Source organism: Anabrus simplex, chromosome 5 (assembly GCF_040414725.1).
Source record: "Anabrus simplex isolate iqAnaSimp1 chromosome 5, ASM4041472v1, whole genome shotgun sequence".
In the NCBI taxonomy this organism is placed as follows: Eukaryota; Metazoa; Arthropoda; class Insecta; order Orthoptera; family Tettigoniidae; genus Anabrus; species Anabrus simplex.
Genome location: NC_090269.1, coordinates 338,689,417 through 338,714,649, shown reverse-complemented (window position 1 = coordinate 338,714,649; position 25,233 = coordinate 338,689,417). Strand labels below are relative to the sequence as shown.

At 37.1% G+C, this 25,233-nt stretch overlaps 1 protein-coding gene across 2 annotated transcripts in view; it reads left to right on the top strand.

The window, feature by feature from the left end:
• The window catches only part of LOC136874082 (LHFPL tetraspan subfamily member 2 protein), a 237,726-nt gene that overhangs the window by 201,927 nt on the left and 10,566 nt on the right, over positions 1-25,233 (top strand). Inside the window, exons 5-6 of one of the 2 annotated variants that reach the window (XM_068227650.1) lie at positions 1,731-1,881; positions 4,102-4,233. In XM_068227650.1, coding sequence (XP_068083751.1) covers positions 1,731-1,873 — 143 coding nt within the window. In that variant the 3' untranslated portion in view covers positions 1,874-1,881; positions 4,102-4,233. Of the gene's footprint in view, positions 1-1,730; positions 1,882-4,101; positions 4,234-25,233 lie in introns of those variants that run through there. The other variant, XM_067147618.2, reaches the window with a different exon arrangement.

Below are 25,233 nucleotides of genomic sequence, written 5' to 3'. Positions count from 1 at the left end.
AATTATCTATATTCATCAGTAGTTTTATTTTCCACTGTACATCTGCTTTTTTTTCCCTTGTTATTTGTTTTACCTCGCACCGACACAGATAGGTCTTATGGCGACGATGGGATAGGAAAAGCCTAGGAGTGGGAAGGAAGTGGCCGTGGCCTTAATTAAGGTACAGCCCCAGCATTTGCCTGGTGTAAAAATGAGAAACCACGGAAAACCATCTTCAGGGCTGCGGACAGTGGGATTCGAACACACTATCTCCGGATGCAAGCTCACAGCTGCGCACTCTAACCGCACGGCCAACTCGCCCGGTACTGTACATCTGTTCCTGAGATATCATCATATTCATTGTTCTTTATTAGACTATTACAGTGTTAAACAACTCAAGCTGGTTATACAAGAAGGTAAGAAATAACAATGAATATTTAAACTCAAATGTATATTTTTTAGAATGTGGAGCATTTTAAGAAATACAAGCCATTCAGTTTTAGTGTGTCCCAGATCTATGAAATTGCAAAATTCCTTAATTGCTTGAACGTGCACAGTAATGATAATAATAATGTTACTGGTTTTATGTCCCACCAACTTCTCAAAAACATTGATCAAAGTTTTGTAATTTATTTTCTTCTCCACTAATTAAGATAGGACTAATATTTTGAAGGCATTTGTTCAACATACCATCTTCTACCACCAGTTCAAATGATGTACCTTATTCAGTTACACTCTGTATAGCAAATTACTACAAAATTAAATAGGCCTAAGTAATGATAATAAAAGAGGATAAATATAAAACAAATCAAATACATAGCTATTCATAACTTATACAGAGAACAAAACTTTCAGCACAGAAATATTTATTTTATTTATTTATTCTGAGTATTGTCCCAATGAGCTATATACTGTTTTATTTTTGCATTCAAACTCTTTGGACCACAATGTTGGCTTCATCAAAATGAAACAGTGTGTCTTGTTGATTGTGTGATCTGTGGTAAAATGTATTGTTGAAGAAGTTTCAGTATGCTATTCTGATGAATTTTTAGTATATAAAAACAAGTGCACCATAGATGTGATAAAATGAAAATGATAACAGAAAAATAAAATGACTGCTGTTGATTGGTTGAAGTTCTTGATTTTCCTATACTCGATTTTTCACTGGAGTCAGAAATTAAACAGTCTCTAAAAGTCAGCTACATACCTCCCTACATGAGCTTGTTACCTCAAAGGTTTTCTTTCTGCTGTCTGTTTAAAGATGTACAAAAACACAAAGGAATAAGCACTGGATAACCAGTTTCAAGGCTGTCAATGGCAACATTTGAATCTACCTCTCTGGAATTCAAGTTTATGGGTACAAAACTTGTACTGAGTAACAAACTCACTGGGTCACAACAAGTATTATATGAAAAGATTCTCTGTTCTGGTATTAACATTCCAATGCACCATAGTAAGATTTACTTCATTAACACACTGTGGTAATACCAGCACACCATTACAACATTAAATGTGTAATAATAACACAATCTTCTGCATTATACTGATCTCATAATACCAAATCGTGGATTGAGTTGTAATTATACACAAGAATTATGATTTCTATCATAATTAAAGTGCAGCAGTCATTCTATTCTGATGACTGACAACTGGCATTGCCTCTGTCCAGCCCAAAGTACCTGATGTTAAATGTATGGCTATGATGTACAGTATTCACTAGGTATATAGAACTGCTAACTAATTTGTTTCAGGCTGGGCATTTTACAGTGGTGTGGGTGGAGTTGCACTCACTTTCGTGTGTGCTGTACTTTCCATGCAAGCTGAAGTTGCAACCTCCAGTGATAAAGTTCAGTATCAGATTCACCAAGGAAGGTCACTCATCTGTCTCTGGTGAACTGAATGGTGAGTATTTGTATTGAAATAATCAATTTCAGTGAACATGTTGGTGAATACACCACGTTGTCTCTTCTAGACTTTGTACGTCCACTCCCAAACATAGGCCTCTTCTTTTCCCTTCCATAACAACCTTCTCTGGGTAGTGAGAATCGAATCCATTAGCTTTCTGTGTGGTGCTGGATGTCACTCCTCCATCTAGCAGGTGGTCTGCTGACACTTCTTTTTGATCCTGTGGTCTTCACTCCATCAGAGCTTTGGTCCATTTCAAGATGCTCCTTGATATGTGGCCTACCCACCTCCACTTCAGTCTTGTCACTTGTTCCACTATGTCAGTGGCTCAAGTCCTCTTTCTGATCTCGCTGTCTCAGGCCAATTCCAGGCATTCATTGTTATCTGACAGACTCGGAGGTGATTCACACTGTTCACAGTGAAAGTAAAAGTTTCAGGCCAATACAGTGTTATGACTGACAGAATCCACGTGTCATACAATTTCCTCTCTCAAGGTTCATAGCCACCTCCAAATTTTGTAGGATTTAGCTGAGCATGCCATAAGTTGCCCAGGTCAGGCTGATTTGTCTGGTGATCTCTGCCGTCTGGTTGTCCCTCCCTAGATTTTTGTCTTACTCAGATTAATCCTCTGGTCCCCAGTTTGAAAGGCTTTGTTGAACTCATACAGCATCAATTCCACTTCTTCAGGACTGCTGCCAGCAACGATAGTATCATCAGTGAAGCAGTGAGTTTGGGTACCATTAATGTTAATGCCATTTTGATCCCACAACAGTATCTTGAATACATTTTCCAATGCCACGGTGAATAGCTTAAGTAAAATTACATCACCCTGACTTACGCGTCTGTTGACGGGAAGTTTTCCAGTCATATGAAATAATCTTTATGTTGATCCGTATTAATGAACAATTACAATTAGAGTGAAAAAGAATATCCTCCTAATCAATATACTTTATTGATGCGACTATATAAACATCACACTTTGTGAGACTAGTTTCAACCTTAAACCTAGGTCATCTTCAGTCACATAATCTAAAATTGACAAATATATTCACATATTGTGTTCCCTAAAACAATTGTGAAATGCAGTATTAAAATATTTGGATTCAAATTATGTTTCTTACATTGTTTCAAAAAATCAATATCTTTGACAATTTTAGTTAACAAGTCTTTATTTAGGTTTAAGAACTAAGACAGCTAAAATTGTCAAAGATACTGATTTTTTAAAACAGTGTAAGAAACATAATTTGACACCCAAGATTTTGTTTCATAACTGTTTTAAGGAACACAACATGTGAATATATTCATCAATTTTAGATTATGTGGCTGAAGATGACCTAGGTCTAAGGTCGAAACTAGTCCCACAAAGTGTTATATTTATATAGTCACATCATAAAGTGTACTGATTAGGAGGATATTCCTTTTCAGACCGGGTGAGTTGGCTGTGCGGTTAGGGCCGCGCAGCTGTGGGCTTGCATCTGGGAGATAGTGGGTTCGAATCCCACAATCAGCAGCCCTGAAGATGGTTTTTAGTGTTTCCCATTTTCACACCAGGCAAATGCTCGGGCTGTACCTTAAAAAGGCCACAGCTGCTTCCTTCCCACTCCTAGGCCTTTCCTGTCCCATCGTCACCATAAGACCTATCTGTGTCGGTACAACGTAAAGCGAATAGCAAAAAAAAAAAAAAGAAATCTTTTTCATTCTAATTGAAGTTTTCCAGTAACACAGTCTTCTTCAGTTTTAATGTAAATGGTATGATCATGTACAGTATTATGTGAAGTACTGGTACTTGATGAGATTAGAGTACCTGGAGTCAATGCATATTTTGTCTATTACACTGCCACTGTTGAAAACCCGGGTTCAGGTCTGCTATCGAATCAAATGCTTTCTGATAATCTATGAAAGTCATGCAATGAGGAAAGTGCTCTGTACATTTTTTTTAAATAGGGTCTGTTGTGCGTGAGCCTTCCTGAACCAATGTTTTCAACAGGCTAATAGGAGTTGAATTTCAGGGCAAGTCAGTTCATTATCATTTCGGTCACTGATTAAGTATGGTCAATAGAGCGATAGGTCTATAGTTTTCTATGTTTATGCAGTCACCCTTTTTATATAGGAGGATTACTTCTGCTAATCAAGAGGATGTTGCCTTAAATGAAACCTGAAGACTCATTACAGGATGTTTGAGATCTACACCACTTGATAAAGTTTATTGTCTAGCAGGTATCCCACCTCCAGATATTCGCCATGAGTGTGTATCCAGACTGGAGAAATCTAAAGCACTGAACCTGACGACCCATACTTTATATGGGTACCATCCAGCAACCCAATGGCTCAAATCAAGGAAAAGCTTTCTCCATACAACTGAAAGCCTCACTGAATCACCATTGAACTTCAGAGTGAATTCATGGCGTTCCAGATCCAGTCACCTTGCAGGATGGATGACGCCTTCCGAAAGACTTCCTCCAGGCAACGAGGAAAGCTGGTCAATATGGAAGATGCTCAACAGGTTGTGTTCAGGAGTTGGAAGAACAAATACCAACATGAGAAAGTGGGGTTTTGTTTGTGACTCCACTCTATGTGAATGTGGGGAAGAATAGACAATGAGCCATCTTCTTGTTTGTAACTTATGTCCAACTACTTGCTCTCTCCAGAATGTCATCGACGCTACCAAGGAAGCATGCAAATTAGCCACTTACTGGTCACACCACATTTAATTAATTTTGTATTTATGTAGAGCTTAAATCACATTGTTACCTGCCATCATCAGAAATGATTAATTATGATAGTACCAGATTTGTTATTGTCCTGTATAACTGTAAGTATAATGTATGTTTCTGACACGATTAAATAAATAAAAAGTTCACTACAGATAAGTAACGTAAGACTTGAACAGTACTTCAGTGCAAGCGCTACAGTACTGATAACGGACTTGATCTCTGCAACATGCTTCCCCTTGCTGTTCTGCTTCGCGCGTGCTAGCACGACATCCCGCACGACCCCGTGTCTCTAGCACGTCCGGTCTGGGCTTGGAGTATTACCAGGAGCCCGGACGCTATAAGCTTACTTGCTGCAGAGACTAAATCCATTATCAGTACTGTTGCGCTTGTGCTGAAGTACTGTTCAAGTCTTAGCTTGCTCATCCTGCAGCTAGCTGTGCCTTACTACAGACGTTGGAGAGGTTACTTCCCACTCTACAGAGCTATTAAGGATAGTGTACATAAAGAGATTAATACCTTGAATGGTAATTCTTCGGGTGGTGGATTAAAATGGGCTGGATTAAAAGATGCAAAAGAATCTTCTGTTATTCTTGGTTGGGATAAGTATTTATCTGTTTTGAAATTTGGAGATTATTGACTTATAGTCGCAGATGTCTATCTTGCTAATTTTAAAGCACACCTCAAAAATTTACTGATGTAACTAATTTTTCTGATTGCCTTATTGGCCATGATGTGATTAATGCATATGCTGCTGACACAAATACAGTAGAATTGAACCTCATACTTCACATTGGTTTTCAAAAAGAAAGTCTAAATTCCCTGCTGTATTCTGTATCATAAAAAAATCCCTGGAATACCTGCACATACCTAATAAATTTCCTGAATTAAAAGTCGGTTATGATATAGTCTATTATGAATCTCGTGCCCCTACCCTCCCATGTGTAGTGGTGAATAGTCTTATGCTTGAAGAATGTATTCATAACTGCTAATCCTATACGAGCACAGAAGCCCAGTATATCTTCTCAACTTTTGCCCATCACCTTTTCATATCCTTCAGTTATATTTTCTACTCTCCTATTGAAACTGCCCATTAGCATTATCCTATCCTTGCTGTTGACCCTGACTATGATGTCACTTGGCGTTTCAAAAAATTTTGTCAACTTTGTCCTCATCTGTACCTTCACTTCGTGAATAGACTAAGATAATTCTCGTCCTAATTCTTGCAACTAAATCTACCTACATCATTCACTCATTTATGTGCCTAACAGAAACCATCTTGCATGCAATAGTATTCCTAATGAACAGTCATACCCCACACTCTACCCTTTCCTTTCTAAGAACTGTTAGGAATAATTTACTCCTATCTCTTTCTTTTTTGCTAGTTGCTTTACATCGCACTGACACAGATAGGTCTTCTGGTGACGATGGGATAGGAAAGGGCTAGGAGTGGGAAGGAATCGGCTGTGGCCTTATTTAAGTGTGTGAAAATGGAAAACCATGGAAAACAATCTTCAGGGCTGCCGAAGTGGGATTTGGACTCACTATCTCCTGGATGCAAGCTCACAGCTGTGCGCCCCTAACCGCACGGCCAACTCGCCCAGTATCTCTCTCTCTTGTTATCTCCCCTTACCCAAATATCATTAACTCGTAATACATCCAGATGCATCTTCTTTGCTGCTTCTACTTTCTTTCTCTCATAAGCCCCATTAATATTGATAGCTCTCCACTGAATTCGCTCGCAAAGTTGTGTCCAAGGAGTCCCTCGTCTTTCAAATGGAAATGGGACTCTGTTATTCCCACAGGTCCAAGGCTTGCTTAAATGTTCTGAACTCAGTAAATGCTATGAAGCAGGATGCTACCCTACTTACACATAGTCTCGGTGAGAATCTCTCCTCTCACATGTTAAGGACCACCGGTGGATTGTATAGTCCTCATCACCTGAGCACAAGGGGTGCCACGACTCTGAATATGTCTCAGATGCCCACTATGATTCCATAGCAACTGGTATCAAGATTCTCACAACTCACAAGTACTTACTAGGCCACTCTGCCATTGCCTGTGGTTTACGAATAGGACAAGATTATAGTAAGCCACAGCCTGAACCACCTAGTAAAAGGAACCACACATTAATATATAACAAACACACATTCACTGTTTAAAGAGGGAAAAGCATACTTACTATGAGAAAAACAAACCGATGATAGTCTCAAGTACAGTAACATTGATGGCTCTTAACTAATCTCACGTTGTGAAACAAAGCACTTTCTCTCTTCGTCTAGAGATCCTCTGTCCTGACCATAAATAACTGATGAGGTTCTCCCAGCTGGAGTAGTTCCATCACTTGTAATGCGTGGAGACTGCCAAATAATGTTACATTCGGATGAACCTGACAATGTACATTTTATACAAGTAACTGTGATAGGAATAACTTCATTGAATAGAATGTCTCTTAACTTCAATTATCACGCATTGAAAATGAGGCTAAGTGTCTACTGGGTGAGCTAGTGAAAATCTGAATTCCCGTTGCATCTAATGAATGGCTGAATATTTTCCTAAGTCCCTTCTAGCCACTAGCGGACTCGATCCTGATGCAGATTTGGTATGGAGAAGCCTCAAAATACTGATGAATAACAAATCTCCCCAAGCTTCCAGCTCTTAAATAGTAATGTAAACATATGCTGAAACTTTGGCTGATTTATGCCAAATCAGTGCTGAACCCTTATAACTTGTGGAACATTATTTTCTTCCCAGGGGTCTCACAACTTCAAATAATGTTCAATTTACTCACAATTTCCAGAAAAGAACTGACACACTGAAATATCCTCTGCTGCTGAAATTTCAAGGTGCATTTCTTCCATAGCATTGTAAGGACTTCATTTTGTCACTTTCCCCTTAATGGAAGCATCACCCTGAACAGGTTGTGATCAAATGGTAGGTGTGCATGTATCTACATGTATTTCTCCAAATAAATGTTCATTAATTTATATTATATGACAATTTTTATCATTTTAACATATTTCATTTCTAATGCTTTCTCTAAATATGCAGAAATAAGAAAAAAAGTAATCACAAGCAGAAGACAGATGAATGACGACAATTCTGACTGGCTGACACTCATGCCAGGAGAATGACATCTAGGAGTAATTTTAACATCCATAGAGACTGGACTATGACTTCTTCTTACAAACAGGAGACAAATGAATGACAGAATATATGGAATGTGAATGCCAAACTGATGGGAGTGATGGCAACAGTATACTGGATGCTCATGCATGGGTAAACATCACTTGGATGAAGTGGCGCCAAGTGACGGGGGTCCTGTGTGATCGACGGATGTCCCTATGTCTTAAGTCGAAGGTCTACAGAACTGAAGTGTGCCCAGTCACCCTCTATGGGTCAGAATATCGGCCAGGAACAGCAAAGCTCGAACAGGTTTTGCACGTGATGGAAATACAAATGTTCTGTTGGTGTCTTGGAATAACGCGATTTGACCATGCCATGAACAATGACGTTCGAAGAAGGATGGGAAGTGTGCCAACTGCAGGAAGCCAAGCTTAGATGGTATGGACACGTGGTATGCAGCAATGATGACTTGGTGGCAATGACAGCCATGCTCACTGACCCTGGACAGAGACCATGTGGTAGACCCAAGAAGCAGTGGATGGATCACATCAGGGAGCACACAGAGTATGTGGGCATCACCCATGAGGATGCCTTGGATCAGGCCAAATGGAGATGGATGAGCTGGTAAGTGGATCCCACCACAGTACAGGAATGACGCTAGGAAGGTGTTCAAGCATGGAGAATGACATCTTTGAATAACTGCAACACCCACAGAGATCGAAATATGGCCTTCTCTCTCTTGCAGCCCAGATAAGGGTTTCGATACATACACACAAACATCTTCATTACAGACTGTTATGCCTTTCAGCACCTACGTATTAAAAATACTAAAAACAAGCTTTGTCCAATCCATCAGTCCATGACCAAAATTAGTGTTGAAGCTCTAGTTTTTGGGTTTGTTAGGTTGATTGGTGACAGTATCAATGGCAGTTGGGATCATGTACATATCTATAGCGCGACGCGTAAAGACATACAGTTATCACTTATTTTTTTTTTTTATTTGAAAGGATCAACTACCTCCCAGACAATATGGACTGCAACAAGGACAAAATTCCATGTGAACCAAAATAACCTGTAACTAAATGAATTTTTGTAGATTTCTTTACTGTGATGTTGATTATTTATTAACTATTTTATAGCTTTAAAATGATTGTGTGTTTAATTTACTTGACACATAAATAACAGGTAATATAAATCCTAAAAGTAAACATTCAAGAAAAGTACCAAGGCAGTGCATGGAGCAATTTCATATCAAGACACTTTATCTCACCTATTTATAACAGATGCTGTGGAACAGCATGAGCCCTCTCATAATTTACTAAATGCCTCCACAATCCTCTGTTTGTAACTAGCTCCGTGGCCTTGTTTAGTTCCATACCTCTTATCTTTGTATCATTAGAAACCAAATCTAACTAGTGTCATCTTGGTCTCCCTCTACTTCTCATAAGCCCTGTCTCCACTGATTAACATTTAACGATGACATTTAAAAATGACATGTTGAAATTGACACACATACGAACATTTAGTTCATAATTGACTTAACATGTGAACTTAATATGTTGAAGCTGACATGTTTAACATGTTGGCATGTTTTCCAGTGGGATTGGAAAACATATTAAATCAATTAATAATTGTTCGTGTAGTAAAATTCGTATAGGTAAACCACATTAAAATCATGCTCAGACATTCTCAGAATCAGGCGAGTTAGCCATGCGGTTAGGGGCGAACAGCTGTGAGCTCGCATCTGGGAGATAGTGGGTACGAATCCCACTGTCGGTATACCTGAAAATGTTTTTTCCGTGGTTTCCCATTTTCACACCAGGAAAATGCTCGGGCTGTACCTTAATTAACACCATGGCCACTTCCTTCCCACCTCTAGGCCTTTCCTATCCCATCGTTGCCATAAGACCTGTGTGTGTCGGTGCAACGTAAAGCAAATTGTAAAAATAAAATAAAAATTCTCAGAAAATTTTAAAATCCAAACCCGTCTTCTACTTTAAGCTCATTCAGAATGCCATACACATTGTGCCTTCTATTCAGATATTGTCATATCCACATTCTCCTTTCTTCCTTCTCAAGAAGGGCCGATGACCTAGATGTTAGGCCCCTTTCAACAACAAAGACCAAATCTTCATCTGAGTCCATTGTCCTTGTTTGAAAATGCAAGACACCACCTGAATGTATTAACACAAACTGATATGAACTAGCTGTGTATAAATGAAGGAAGTCATGTTTAACATGTTTATAAGTGTGGACACAATCTTAAATGAAACAGTATTTAACATTTAACTGTTCCATGTTGGTGGTGTCACCAGTTAACAGTTTTAACAGTTAACATGTTGTTGTTAAATGTTAATCAGCAGAGACTGGCCTTTACAAAGTCCATTATTCTCCTAGATAATCTATCCTCCTCCATTCGGTTCATATGACCCCACCTGAAGCCGGTTTATGTGTACCGCTTTGTCCATAGAGTTCATTCCTAACTTAGCCTGTATCTCTCGAGGGGCAAGAAGATATCAAGATGAATGAACACCAATTTGGTAAAGTAGACGATTTAAATATTTGAGTTTGTAGGTATGAGGATCATCCCAAAAGAAAGTTTACAATGTATACTTCTCAATACTGAGTAACAGTTTGTACATAACACACTACGCATTGTGTTCTTCACTAAGCACTTTATATTTCCATGGCGATTGAGGCATTTCACTTGTTTTACTATGGGGCAAGTTTGTAGACACCACTCTCGTAAGATGAATGCGGACCCAGTTTTTGACTGCTGTTCTGATTTCATCACCATTTTGAAATCTGTGGGCTACCAAGATGATGTTTCAGAGCCAGAAAGAGATGAAAATCACTTGACACTGGATCAGGACTATATGGTAGATGTTTCAAAAACTCCCATTAAAATTAAGAGCTTCATTTTGTCATAGCCACTCATCACACTTTTGCCACAGCCTATGGCAAAATAACGAATTTGTGCACATTCTTCACATTGTGAAATCAAATAACAGCATGAACTTCCTGCTTGGATCACTGCTCCAGTTGACCCTCCATCTCTGAATAGCATTTGTCATCATGATGGTAGTGCACAGTGCTACCAACTGACATAGAAATACTAAATGAAACATAAAATGTGTTCTGCTACAATTGTAATCATTCAGCATCATGTTTACAGATGATGAACACCTTGTAACTTTACGTTTGGGATGCCCCTCATAACTTGTAAGGGTAATAAATGCTAATATGCACTGTTGAATATTTTAAAGAAGAGATAATATATAGATGTATCACAGCATCTGAAAATTCATTTACCGAGCTCGATGGCTGCAGCCGCTTAAGTGCGGTCAGTATCCAGTAATCGGGAAATAGTGGGTTCCAACCCCACTGTCGGCAGCCCTGAAGATGGTTTTCCTGGTTTCCTATTTTCACACCAGGCAAATGCTGGGGCTGTACGTTAATTAAGGCTACGGCCGCTTCCTTCCCATTCCTAGGCCTTTCCCATCCCACCATCGCCATAAGACATATCTGTGTATGACACAGAAGCATAGAAAATGATGGGAAAGACTGAAGAAATAATCAGAACATGGGAGATGAAATCCTAGGAAGAAATTTGTACCAGTTTAAGATAACAATGATGGCTTTTAAGAATGAATCAGGAATTGCACCGTAAGTACAGTCCACCAGACATTATTACTATAGTAAAAATCAGGAGATTGGAATGGGTGGCACATTTGATGAAAATGTCAGGTGAGAAAGCTGTAAAACGTATGTTCCAGGGTAAGACTGATAAATAGAAAAGCAAAGGAAGGCTTAGAATGATAGCAAGACGACATATAGGAAGACCTAAGGAAAATACGAGGGGCAAAATAATAATATAGTTTTGTATTTTCCAACTATGCAAGTTCAATTTTAACACTAATTGCAATTTACAAAATAAAGTTTCCTTTGGCATAAATGCATCAACATGTTCAAGAGAAAACTTGCTTCCAGAATATAAAACAGACATTCACTATGTCAATGAAATATTTAATTTATAAAACATGCACACTTTGGAACACAAGAAGGAAGTAATGGCCAAACTCTGAGGACTGTATCAAACGAAGAAGCTTTACTTAAATTAATTTTCTGTCAAATACAGTAATCACATTATGTAGAATTATTCTTTTACTCCATTGTTATCATGCATTAGCCAATATTCTCTTGACAAAATGGACTGATAGCAAGTCTTTGTTTTTTATAAACATTAAATTGAAATACACAATATTAGGAAAATGGAGTTAAGAATAATACAATTCCAAACTACAGTATGTAAAACAGAAATCATTCACCCGAGAAGAATATCACCATTACTCATTCAGTTATCAGAAGTTAAACATTTCTTATAACTTCTGATAATTCTTTGGTTAACAGGGCAACAGTTACAAAGGGAAAAGAAAGACAAGAAGGTTTGTATCTTCTTTTTTTTTTTTAATAGAGTAACTCAGCATACAGCATAAATATTTCAAAATAATAATATAGTTTTGTATTTTCCAACTATGCAAGTTCAATTTTAACACTAATTGCAATTTACAAAATAAAGTTTCCTTTGGCATAAATGCATCAACATGTTCAAGAGAAAACTTGCTTCCAGAATATAAAACAGACATTCACTATGTCAATGAAATATTTAATTTATAAAACATGCACACTTTGGAACACAAGAAATGATTGGAGAAGAAAGGTTAGACCCATTTTCATCCAAAACACACATTTAACCAATTTCTTTCTTGACACATAATGTTGAAACCATTGTCAGTTATTGCCTAACATATGATTGTCTCAAACTTTTGATGGTTCTATATCATTATAATAGCAGCCGATTACGAAACTGATCAATTTTTGTGTCCAGAGGTGCATAATTGTTTTTATTTGAAGAAGTATTGCTGTAAAGAAACAGCCTATGGCAACTTCAGCAGAAAAGAGAAGTAGGGAGTTTATATGAATCTCTGTCCATAAGTTTTATTGTAAAATCTATATTATTTAGCATTTATTTTCCTTTAAATACATAGACAAAAATTAATATATAACAAGTGATATGGAGTAAAATATCATTTACCTTCTTTAAAATAACAAAATGAAAAGTACAAACAACATCATTTTTCATAATACAGTTGAGCTAGAAATTCTGGAAATAATAATTATCTGGCCTGATGTGACGCCATTCAGCCTGTGTGCATTTCAACTGCAACATTTTGTTTTACTTTAACAGATGGGAAAAGAACTGGAATCCTACTGAGCAATCTATTGCCAAGTTTAATTTAATTTTGCTAGGCAAACACAGAATGTGTTACAAGAGATCTTTAACAGGCCAGCATCATACAACACGATGCGCTGAAGGGACTCTCTGCCGTCTTTCATAAATCTGAATACCTTTGCAGGTTCTGAACCCAAATTCTTGGGATTAGGAGACTGGCTTTCAACCAATGATTCACAGAGGGAGCTAGAAGTGTGGCTATAATCGAGAAATGAACATAATTCTCCCAGTTTAGAGACAGGAGTGATGACTGTTATTTTAAAACCAGTTGATGCAGCACTACACTGAAGACATACAGCATCAAGTTGTCCTGTCAAGAGTTATTAAAAATGTTATTGGTTTTATGAACCACCAAGTAATATTATGGTTTGCTGAGGTACCAGAATTCAACCCACAGGAGTTCTTTAACAAACCAGTAATCGACTGACTCAAGGCTGACTTCTATAAGCTCCTTCAAACACCACTGGACTGAGCCAGGACCAAACGTGCTAGTGTGAGCTTAGAAGGCCAGCACTCTATGTCTCAGCTACTCAAGCCAGCTATCAAGAGTTGAAAGTGTAGACCTCTAACATATTGATCATTCTGAGAAACCAAGTCTTCATTGTATCTAAAATGTGTAACTTAATTTGTAATTTACCTTGTATTATGCAGGTTAAAAGGCATTTCTCTCTCTCTTAAAACAGTCCCAAAAAGGTATTATTCATTTAAAATCTAACAACATGCCTTTTCCAAACTGAGGTGAAAATTATGGCTGCTTTCAGAAAACATCTTAATTAATTATTCCAGTACAAAGACAAACATTTTGTTTGGTTGTCTCATTTAGAGTTGGAAGTATGGACCTCTCATGTACTGAAATACTTTAATTTATCTCTATAACTGATGTTAAAAGTATTGTTTGATCCCTTAAAATAACAACAATCACCACATCAACTGTAATTACAAGTCTCGAAAATTGAATGTTTCAGGACTTGAAATGCAAAAAAATACAGTAATGGACAAGAAATAACAAGTAACTAATCAAGTTATATATAGAAAGATAAGAACATAAGAAGCCTATTATAGGTAAATCTGATGATAGGACAGTATAAGAAGTGGGAGCAAGAGGGAACAAAGACAAACAGTCGAGGTATTATTGTACCCATGACACAACCTTAGTTGCAATATGGTGGAATATGTACATCATTACCAAATTTGGAAAGATTTTTCCTTATCATCCATTAATAGTTTCTTGCTTTTGAAAGCGACTCATGATTTTAATGTAGTGTTCCACCATGCAACTCAGAGACAGGCCAATCAGGGGTAAAAAGAGCTAGAAGTTGCCATGCTTCAGGGTGAAACCACTTAACTTTGGTACCAGACCAAAAGCTCTGCATATTTTATGGTATTCCAGTCCTAACAAAAATATACAGGTATTTTAAAAATATTTAGTCTCTATTCACCACATGAATGCACAATAATTACAATATTTAGCAAAAAGTAATTTTCTTAAAACTTGTATGTACTACTAGAAAGCTGAATGAGATGGAAAAAGATGTAAAATGTACATTTATTAAGGAGATGGCATGATAAATATCATACCATACAGTAGAATATCATAGAAAGGAACTCTAGATGCTTGAATTCAGTTAGATACAGAAGGTAAACCAGTTCAGAACTACAAAAGCAAGGTTGCAGGTTGTTATGTTCACTTTATTTACTAGATGATATGCTAATTTTAGGAATTTTAATGTACAAACCTTTACTGAAAATATTACATCAGTACAGGATGTTTTTTATGAATGTGATGTAACATTAACTCTAAAATTGACTTAACACTTTACTCTTAAGAGGGTAAGTCAAAAACTAAGTTTCTTTGGTATAATGCCCAGAAATAAAGCTCACTTCAACTTATGTATGAGATAGTTTGTAGCCACACCAACAGATTGCACACAGGTGCTCAAGTCGGTAAACCAGAACCTTAGCACAGCGACAGTTGCAAACCGGTGAAGTTCCTAAAGGAGTGATTACAAGAGGAGGATCGTATAATTATTTGTTTCGTGCAGGTAGAAAAAGCTGTCAACATTCTCAGGAGGATTGAGTCTGTATACAGTGATGTCTGCTCAATAAATGCAGAAGCGGTGCTGTGAATTTTGAAAAGCTTATATGACTGTGAAAGACAAAAAAATAGAATGGCTGTCCATTAACATCAGACAAATGGAATAGAAGAACACACCTGTAACACTGAATCAGAGGTGTTCAATGAACAGAACATCACTTTCTGTTGTCAAGGAAAGGAGGCACAGTACAGTATTCATTCTACATTATGAAAAATGCTTGAATAACTTTGGTGCTTATGTTAAAAAATAAAACAGCATGTCTTATCTTGACCTACACTAGCATCAAAAAGTGTCAACTCACTTCAAAAATTCTCTGTATGTTCTTGAAACCGACATTTAATTATAATTTGTTGGATTTTTAATCTATTACATACTAAAATATGATATTTAATGATATTTAGGTATTATGTAGTTCTCTGGAGAGTGATACTTGTAATTAATCTTCAGCTTGTGGGTACCAAGTATCAGCCTGGATTCTGTTATATTGCTACACCAAAGAATTTATGAACATCGAACGATACAGTCCCTGGTACGAAGTTGTGCGTAATTCCCCCTATTTCTCTGTTGCACTGTTGTCTTTATTGTTAAAATAATCTATTGTTAACTATAATACAAACTACATTCCCTCCTTTTTTGAATGTGTCTGCTGGTTTAAACTGTCCTCCAACAATGGCTTCTCTTCAGTTCTGTTCCAGTTCTTGAGGATAGAGACTCACTGCAAAAATGGGAAAGAAAGAAAGCTAGCAAAAATGAAGAAAAGCATTCTATGATATGTCCTTACAAGACAGCTGGTTGGTTAAATCGGCAGATTACTACAAAATTAGGGATTTCTGAATTTAGCGTTCGCTCTTCTTTGAAGTGAAGACAAGAGACAAGAACATCTGCTGCTGACGATAAACACCTTGTGATCCTAAGCAAGCGTAACAGAAGGCTTACAGCTGTCTGCACTGAAAACAACAGAATTAGAGAATAACCAGTGTCAGTGACAACTGTGAAATATCGTCTACGTGATGTCAGGTTGTGAGGACGTGTATCTGCCAAAATGCCTCTTTGAACATGCAGACATAAATCTCAGAGACATCAATGGGTCAGACAACAAAACGACTGGACCACTGACCAGTGGAAACGTGTGCTATGGACTGACGAGTCAAAATTTTAGAAGTATGAGTCAAATCGTCAGTATGTATGCTGTTGTCCAGGAGAAAGAATGCTAGAAGGCTCCTTAACACTGACTGTGAAGTATGAGGGTTATGCCTATATTTGTATTTTGATTTAAAATATAATTCTTTTGAAATATCATTAATTTGCTGCCTAATAAATAGCAGAAACTGGAATTTTGTATGGTGAGTTTAAACTATATTCCTATTCACCTACAGAACATTAGGAAAACTTACTTTTTGACTTAGGTTCTCTCAGAGTTTTAATTACCCTCTTGCCCTCAGGCCAAAAAGTCACTAAAACAGTAGTTAAAGTAGACTTCCTTATTTGGAAAACAAGTTAAAAATATCCTGATCTACTGAAAATTTAAAGACATTTGTCTAATTAATGTAGTTTAGAGGATAATGTATATTTGAGGCTTTTAAGCCGTCAATATACATTTTTAGCTTTTAATTTCAGGGCAATTAACAGCTTAGTAAAGTTCAGTGACATGCAACGAACCTCTGATCAAGTGAAGCACTGGATTAGAGTAACAAATCTGAAAATAAGACCTCTTCCTAAAATATCCTTCATACAGCATAATCATGTAATAAATACTTTAAAGATATCAATTAAGAAATGGTTCAGTACAAGTTACAAAATCAACTTTGTTCTGTAATGGGGAAAATAATTTGGTTTAAATATAAAGAAATCAGTTAAAAACTAAGTGTAATATATTGCTGTTAATTTTATATGTCTTATATTAGACTCATCATCACCACTTATCGATTTACTCATTTCTGAGCATCGTGACCCCACTCGTTTTGTCTATGCTTGTCACATCTCTGCAGTAGAGTTGCCATCTATGGTGATCTTTGGTTTTGCTCAGGGCATGTTGGAAAGATAAACTGGTAATAATACAGCCGTGTGGCCTCCGGAGAGACACGGCACAGGTCATTTGAGATGATGCCTGATAGGTGACCTGCGCGATTTGGGTCACACAGCTGTGAGATTGCATTCGGGAAATAGTGTATTCGAACCCACTGTTGGTAGCCCTGAAGTTGGTTTTCCGTGGTTTCTCATTTTCACACCAGGCAAATGCTGAGGTTGTACCTTAATTAAGGCCATGGCCGCTTCCTTCCCACTCCTAGCCTTTTCCTATCTCATCGTCGCCATAAAGCCCAACTGTGCCAGTGCAAAGTAAAACAAATTTTTAAAAAAAGTTCTTATGCTGAAGACAGCACACATCAGAATTAACCAATAGAGGTTAAAATTCCCAACCTGGCCAGGAATCAAACCCGGGACCCTACGGACCCTATGGACCCAAGCCGAATTAACCATTTATCCATGGAGCCAGACGTTAAACCGGTGATAGTCTATATATTTATTATTTCACTGTAAGAACACAACCTGCTACGGATGAATTCCTCACTGTTCAGTTCTTAGTATCACTGCAACCCAGGTACAAAGGGAATGTTTCTTTTCCACCCCTTTCTCCTATGACCGTAACATACTGTTGTCTGGTGATGGACAAAGGAACTGCAGCACAGTGATGCACGCTTCACAAAACATAGCATGTATATTGAATATGAGAATGCACTGCAGGCATAGGACATTGTAGGAGCGAATTTCTATAGCTTCACTGAGTAATCTTTAGTGCTAATTGACGCAGCGATTTTAACCATGGACAAGAGGGAATACGATTGTTCAAACAAGATAAAATAGCAATCATTACTTCAATTTAAAGGACACTTGAAACTAATCTGAATGCTGTTTTGGCTTAGTAAAGCAGTGCTTCATTTGTTTCGGCTCAGTGCTGTCACTGGTAAAGTTAATATGAGCATACTCACCAGCTGATACATACATACCTCTGTAAAAGAATAATATTGATGAGTGGGTGTATAAAGTGAGTTAAGTCAACAAATAGTATAAGCTGAATTATGTATGGGATCAGAAAGAGAAGCATGAGTGAATGGAAATTGTATACATGTCAAGCTGACTGGCCTGTAATTATGCCCTTTATGTTTATAACCTTTTCCTTTGTACACTGGGGTTAGTATAATAACTCTCCACTCATTTGTTATAGCTTCTTAATGCAAACAATAAACAGATAAATATTTCAGATACAGCATTATATCCTAATCCATTGCTTTTACTATATCCCCAGAAATCTTATCAATCCCACCTGCTTTTCTAGCTTTCAACTTTTGAATCTTTTTGTAAATATCTTTACCAACAAAGGTAAATTTCAGTACTTCACCAGTATTACCTACCTTCTTTACTTGGACATTATCTTTATATGCCTTTAGATAATGCTGACTGGATACTTCTGCCTTTTGCAAGTCCTCACAGATATACTCCCCTTGTTCATGAATGATCCCTGGAATATCCTTCCTGGAACCTGTTCTGCCTTAGATTACCTATGCATAGCCTTTCATTTTCCCCTAAAATTCATATGACAGTGTATTATGTTTGCCAGCATGTTGTCTTAAGCTGACCTTTTTGTTAAATTCAATTTCCTAGTAAGTTCCTTCAATCTCTCCTTACTTCCATGGCCAGTCCTAAGTCTAGTAATTCCTAACCTGCACCTCCTTCTCAATCTCTTTATATCCCTGTTATTGTAAGGTGGGTCTTTCCAATCCCTTAGCACCTTTAAAGGTGCATATGTGTTTTTACACTTCTCAAAAATTGCTTTAAACCCATCCTATAGGCTGTTTACATTTTTATTCAACATTTTCCATTGATCATCATTCCTTTTTAAAAACTTTTCTATGTCTCTTAACAACCATATGGTTTATTTATTTATTTACTTGAGTCAGAAGTTGTACAAATTTTAACATGTAAAATAATGGAATATGTGTTACAAAAGAACAATTGAGTAATTCCATCACTAAGGGAAGAAAATTAAGTAATCTTCAGCCTTCAATAACTCTCCATCATTGTATGACCCAGAACAGAGTGGGCATTGGCATAGATGAATCATTGTCTGTTCTTCTCCACAGTCACATTATGTTGCTTTTTTGGAGTAGTCCCATTTGACAAGGTTGTCCCTGGATTTGCCAACACATGATCACAGTCTGTTCAATGATCTCCAGGTTAACCAGTCCAGAGTTCATCCAAGAGGTAAACATTCAATAGTTTTCATCCATATTTGAAGACAGTCACATCTAGCAGCCCACAGTTGTTCTCTGGCTTTTTGTGAAGACATAGCGCTGAAGTTGAACTGAGGAAACTTTTCCTGGATTTCATCCTAGATCTTGCTGGTTGATGACCATGGAGTGGGTGTAACAATTTTTTCCAGCCTTCTTTTTCTCAGTATCTGCAGCTACTTTCTGCCATATATCACATGGTGCAATACCTGCCAAGCAATAAACCTTGTCTATAGGTGTTGGTTTCAGACACCCAGTAATCAGTCTGACAGTATCATTTAGCATGACATTCACTTGCTTTGCATGGGCAAAGCTATGCCATACAGGACATGCACAGAAACAGAATGCCATGGTGGAGGTTCTTATGAATGGCTGTTGGTCAGCGATTCCTGATGTAATTCGCAGTTGGCATGCTTCTACCCAGAACGAAGGTGGGAGATCAGACTGGATCAGTGGACACGGAGCCATTTCAATTAAGGTGCGGTTTTTCCACTCGGCTACCCCGTTCTGCTCAGGGTTGTTTGGAAATATCAATCAACGTTTAATGCCGGAGCTCTTCAATAAGTCGTCAAACTGCTTGTTGACGTACTCCGTTCTATTATTGAATTGCAGGAACTTTATCTTCTGGTCAAACTGCAACTTAATCATGGTTTTGAAGGCCTGGAATTCACCACGTACTTTGTTCTTCTTTCGTAGAAAACAAACTTCACTCCAACATGTAGAGTCATTGATGAATGTAACAAAGTATCTGGCATGACCATTTGATTGAACCTTCATGGGCCCACACACATCCATGTGTATGAGTTCACCAGGAGAAAGTTTCCTTCGAGAAGATTTAGGAAATGGCTAACATGTCATTTTCCCTTGAAAACAAATCTCACATTCGATGACAGAGTTAATGTTCAATTTCTTGCATTGTGTGATTTCTCGCTGCTTCTCGAAGATCTTTGACATTCAGATGTCCCATCTTCCTGTGCCAGTCCAAAAATTTCTTGTCTTCACAGCTTGCCTGAGCAGCTATCTGCAGCTCAATCACACGTGAATCACTCACAAAGAATAGTCTGCCAACCCAATCTGTGTGCAAAACTACATCGCTATCCTTTTTGTTGATAACTTCAGCCTTGTGTTCATCGAATGTCATACGATAACCCTTGTCAACAATCCTCCCGACTGACAGAAGATTGGTTTGTAAATCTGGCACATGCAAACCTTCATTCGAGTCAACTGTCTTATCACATTCGTTCACTCGTGTTATCAACTGTGCAATGCCTTTGGCACTGATTTTCATGGAGCTGGAGTTTGCCAATTTTAACGTTTCACAAATGTTTGATTCAGTACACTTAAAACTGTCAATGTCCTTGGCCATGTGTGCGGTACACCCACTATCCAAACATCATAGTTTCTTGCCTGTCGAATGGACCAACGAGATGTTTGCTTCATGACACACGCTTGAAACTGGCGCAGTGTACAACAACGTGTTTTCTGTCTTGCCTTTGTTTTGGTCACTTTTCACTCTCGATTGATAATTCACTGCTTTGTGACCCAGCTTTGTGAACTTGAAACACTTGAATGTGTCACTGTCATACTTATTCGATTTACCTGGTTTACCACAGTTCTGACTGTTGTTATTGTTCTGTTTCTGCACTAACATCGCATTCTGCATACATGTTTGTCGGTTACTCAATCACGCGTCTCTTTCCTCGACTATTTTTATGCACAATATTTTGGGAGTTTGTCACGTGTCTTGATTGTGATACAAAAATTATCAAACCTCGGTGGTAAACTGTAGAGTAACAATATCGACAGAAGGTGGTCATTTATCAGCACTTCCATATCAATGAGTCGGTCAACAGCATAGAAAAATCTTTGCAGATGATCATGAATGTTGTCACCCTCGTTAATGCGTTAAAGCACTATTTGTTTCAGCAGGTTAGCTTTTTTTGCAGGGCCTTTGGACTGGTAGACACTTCCAACTTTTTCCCAAATTGTCTCAACGTCGTACAACCTTTCACTTGTTTCAACTCGGTTGAAGAGATTCCCAGAAGTATGTCTGACATAGCCTTACTATCTCCTGATTCCCATGCCGTTACTGTGGCTGCATTCTCTGCATTTACCTCAGTCTTCACTTTTGCACCACTCACGTAGTTACATGCATCATTTTTAATGAGTAATGCTTTCATGTGAATTTTCCATGCATCATAATTATCTTTTGAAAACATTTTAATGTACACTGTCGCAGATGACGCCATTTCTCAGGTTACAGATAACGTATACAATAATAAAGTTTTATTATGAATCCACCTGTTCAATACATTATAATGTTGTTACATTAAAATAACTTCATTAGTTAAAAAGTTACATATGGGAGCGAAACATGTCCCATATGTAACTTTTTAACTAATGAAGTTATTTTAATGTAACAACATTATAATGTATTGAACAGGTGGATTCATAATAAAACTTTATTATTGTATACTAACAGATTTCAATACGGATTAAAACATGAGATTAGTCACTTGCAATACAGATAACGTAACCGCACTTTCATGCCTTTCTATAATTCCACTTTCTTACACACGATACCCCGACTCATAACCTATTAATAAGGTTGTGGGTTGTGAGGTGAAACACGACGCCCGTTAAATTAATCTAGAGTGCGGGTTTACTGTACACAAGAGTAGAATAAGATTAACATAAAGAATACATCTCAACAGGTCAAGTGAGCAGCACGAACTTAACTGTACAAATATGGCTGCACATAGTTAAGGACAAGACACCAAATAACACCAGAAGGCAGCACTAGAGGGCGGCTCAATTTGAATCATACATAACAAATAATAAGTGGAATCTAGGCAGTCTGCTTACCAATTCCAACATTCTGATTGTACTGCTATCTGGTAAAGGGAGCAGATTTCTACTGGAGGGAATACTATAGCAGAGTTAATTGTGTGCAAACATGTATATACACTTTTCCTCAAGTATAGTACTTTATGACTTAAAATTTTTTATACACTCACCCTCAACTTTTCATTAATTTACTCCACTAAAAAAGGGTAGATGACATTTACAACACACAACTTTCAGTTTCAAAGCAAAATACACTTAAACAGTCTAATAACCAGCTTTTTGTATCATCTACAGATTATCTTCTTTGTTTCTATTTAGGCATAGGTTGCAACCTATTATTCTTGAAACGTTATCACATTTCTAGAAAAAGATTTTATAAGGATATGTCAAAAAAATAACATTTTTATTATTTCTAATAGCAGCTAAAACTACACATTTAGGGAAATATATAACTCTTTTCCTTAAATAATGTATCACTGTAATACAGACATCACTTTCACCATGTAATTAGTGTTGGGTAATTTGAAATGGTCCTTCACACACACAGACATAATATCTTTAAGGTGCCTAAGAAAGGTCTGTGCTATTTTAACCACTTACAAAGAGGATGGCATAAGGAAGATTTGTACTATTTCAGCCACATATAGGCAAAAAGTTTTAGACTATTTTTAACTTTCTATCTTATGAACTATAGATATGGGCAATCTGCTATCTAACAAAGCAATCCTCTGTTAGCTTTTATTGCAATTCAATCACCATTAATCATTAAACATCCTGAACAGGAGATTCATTCATATATTTTATTTCACATGTAATTTAATGTTCTTTACATGTAAGAGGGTGCAGACAAGTCTCCTGTGTTGAAACCAACCAGCTAAAGTCAAATTAGAAAGGTAAAGGAGATTGATTACGGTGTACATAAATGACATCAAAAACTAATTTGTAAAAGGTGAAGACATGAATTTTTGTCACTTTCTAGCAGATTCTTATCATAATACATTATATTCAATCCTAGTTATCTTTCTAATCTGAGTTGTCTGAATATACAAAATAAAGTAATACAGTATACGGCAAAACGACCAGTACATTACAAGTAATAAATCTCATTGTAGACTGTATTGGACATCAGATTATAAACATTAAAATAAGAATAATAATTTACACCACCTTTCCAATACTTACCTTTCCTTATATTTAGGATATAAACTTTACAACTGGTGTTGTAAGTTGGGGCATGTTTCGCTTAACTGTTGTAAGCATCATCAGCCAAAATAAATCTTGGCCTAAAGTTAGGTCAGGGCCCTGAACCTAGTGTCCTTAAAATATATGGTACCCTAAGATTCGACATTTACATTACAGAAAATCAAATAGGCTTAAAACTAGTGTGAAAACATATACCAATGTTTGACATGGCTAAGAGAAAAACATGCAATCGTGTTGACAGAGGTTGAAAAACATAAAGTACAACATAGAGCTGGTAGTGAAGTAATTAAAATAATGTAGGATATCATTGCTATCAGTCAATCAATAAGAATGTTCATACATAAAAATGATTTTTTATGTTCATTGGAATGAAGAAGATAATTAGAATGGTTAACTAATTAAATCTCATTATTGCATAGACACCTGAGTCGGGTACGAGAAATCACATATTGTAGTTGACTTGGAGTAGTAACACTTCAACAGGATTGATCACGCCTGAAGGTGCTTGTGAGGCCAATATCCAGTTCCTTTAAAATAATGGTTAAAGCGAAAACAGGTGTCCTCATTTTTACTGGGAGTTCAAGATCACAGATGGAGAAAATAAGATGCAATGGGCATGAATTGAAGTCTCTTATGTTGGAAGAGCGGTGACTGGTCACCTTAGCCGTTCAAAGGGGTCTGGTAAAATGTCTGCCTGAGCTACGTGTGTTGTACCAGTGTTATTATTAGTCTTTATTATTATTTATTATTATTTTTATTTTAATGTTTATAAAACGACCAGTACCGGTATTGATATTACAAATGTGATCTGAACATCAAAGAGTACTGAATTTCACCAGAAACCTGTTAAACAATGACAATGGAGGCAGTAAGACAAAGTTACAACCTACACAGCAAGGGGGTCGCTTGCCCTTCTGCAACAAAACCTTGGAGATAATTTATTTTCCATGGAACAGGATTCCCTTACCTTTCCCATTTTCCAGATCTCACGCCCCCAGATGCCTTCATATGGAGCATGCTGAAAGAATCTGTTTTCCGGTCAGATGACTCACCTAGGAAGGTTTCCAAATTAGGAGAGAAGATACAGTAATTTTTTGTGGCCTTGCAGCACCAACAAATTCGACAATCTAAAGGGTTGTTACGATCAATATGCAAGACATAAGGGAGTACATTATGAACACATGCTGTACCGCAGTTAGACATGTGCTGCATATTATGACATATCTTGATATTCGGAACATGTTTATAATTTCAGTACTGTTTGTTTTGATACATAACTGTGGTTAGATTTTGTCAATTTCAATATGTGAATACTGTTAAGTTCTTCACTAAATATATTTATTTATTTAATAAATGGATGTAGTTGTTAAATCAAAACTAGACAGCAAAAACCCTGGAGAAGAAATAAATTTAACATCATTAATTTCCTCACAGCCCCAGAGAAAGGACCAAATTTGTTGGTTGCCTCTATTCGTTAAAATGTCCAATCACAATAATAAAAATTTATACCGTATTTTCTCGCGCAATTAACGCACAATTTTGACAAAAAATACAGATGAAACCTTCGGATGCGTAAATTATTCAAGAAATTTAGATATTTAAAAATTATTTAAAATTCATTTACATTTAAAAGAAACATCAAATATAATATAAACACAATTGATTCAACTCATTTGCTGTTATCGTCATTTGGGGTAAAATTCCGGCGTGAGATTTTTTCTGAAAAGTCAAATAGGGTACATCAGGTAAGTTGGACACGTGGGTTTGAAGGACCAACAGTGGAAAAT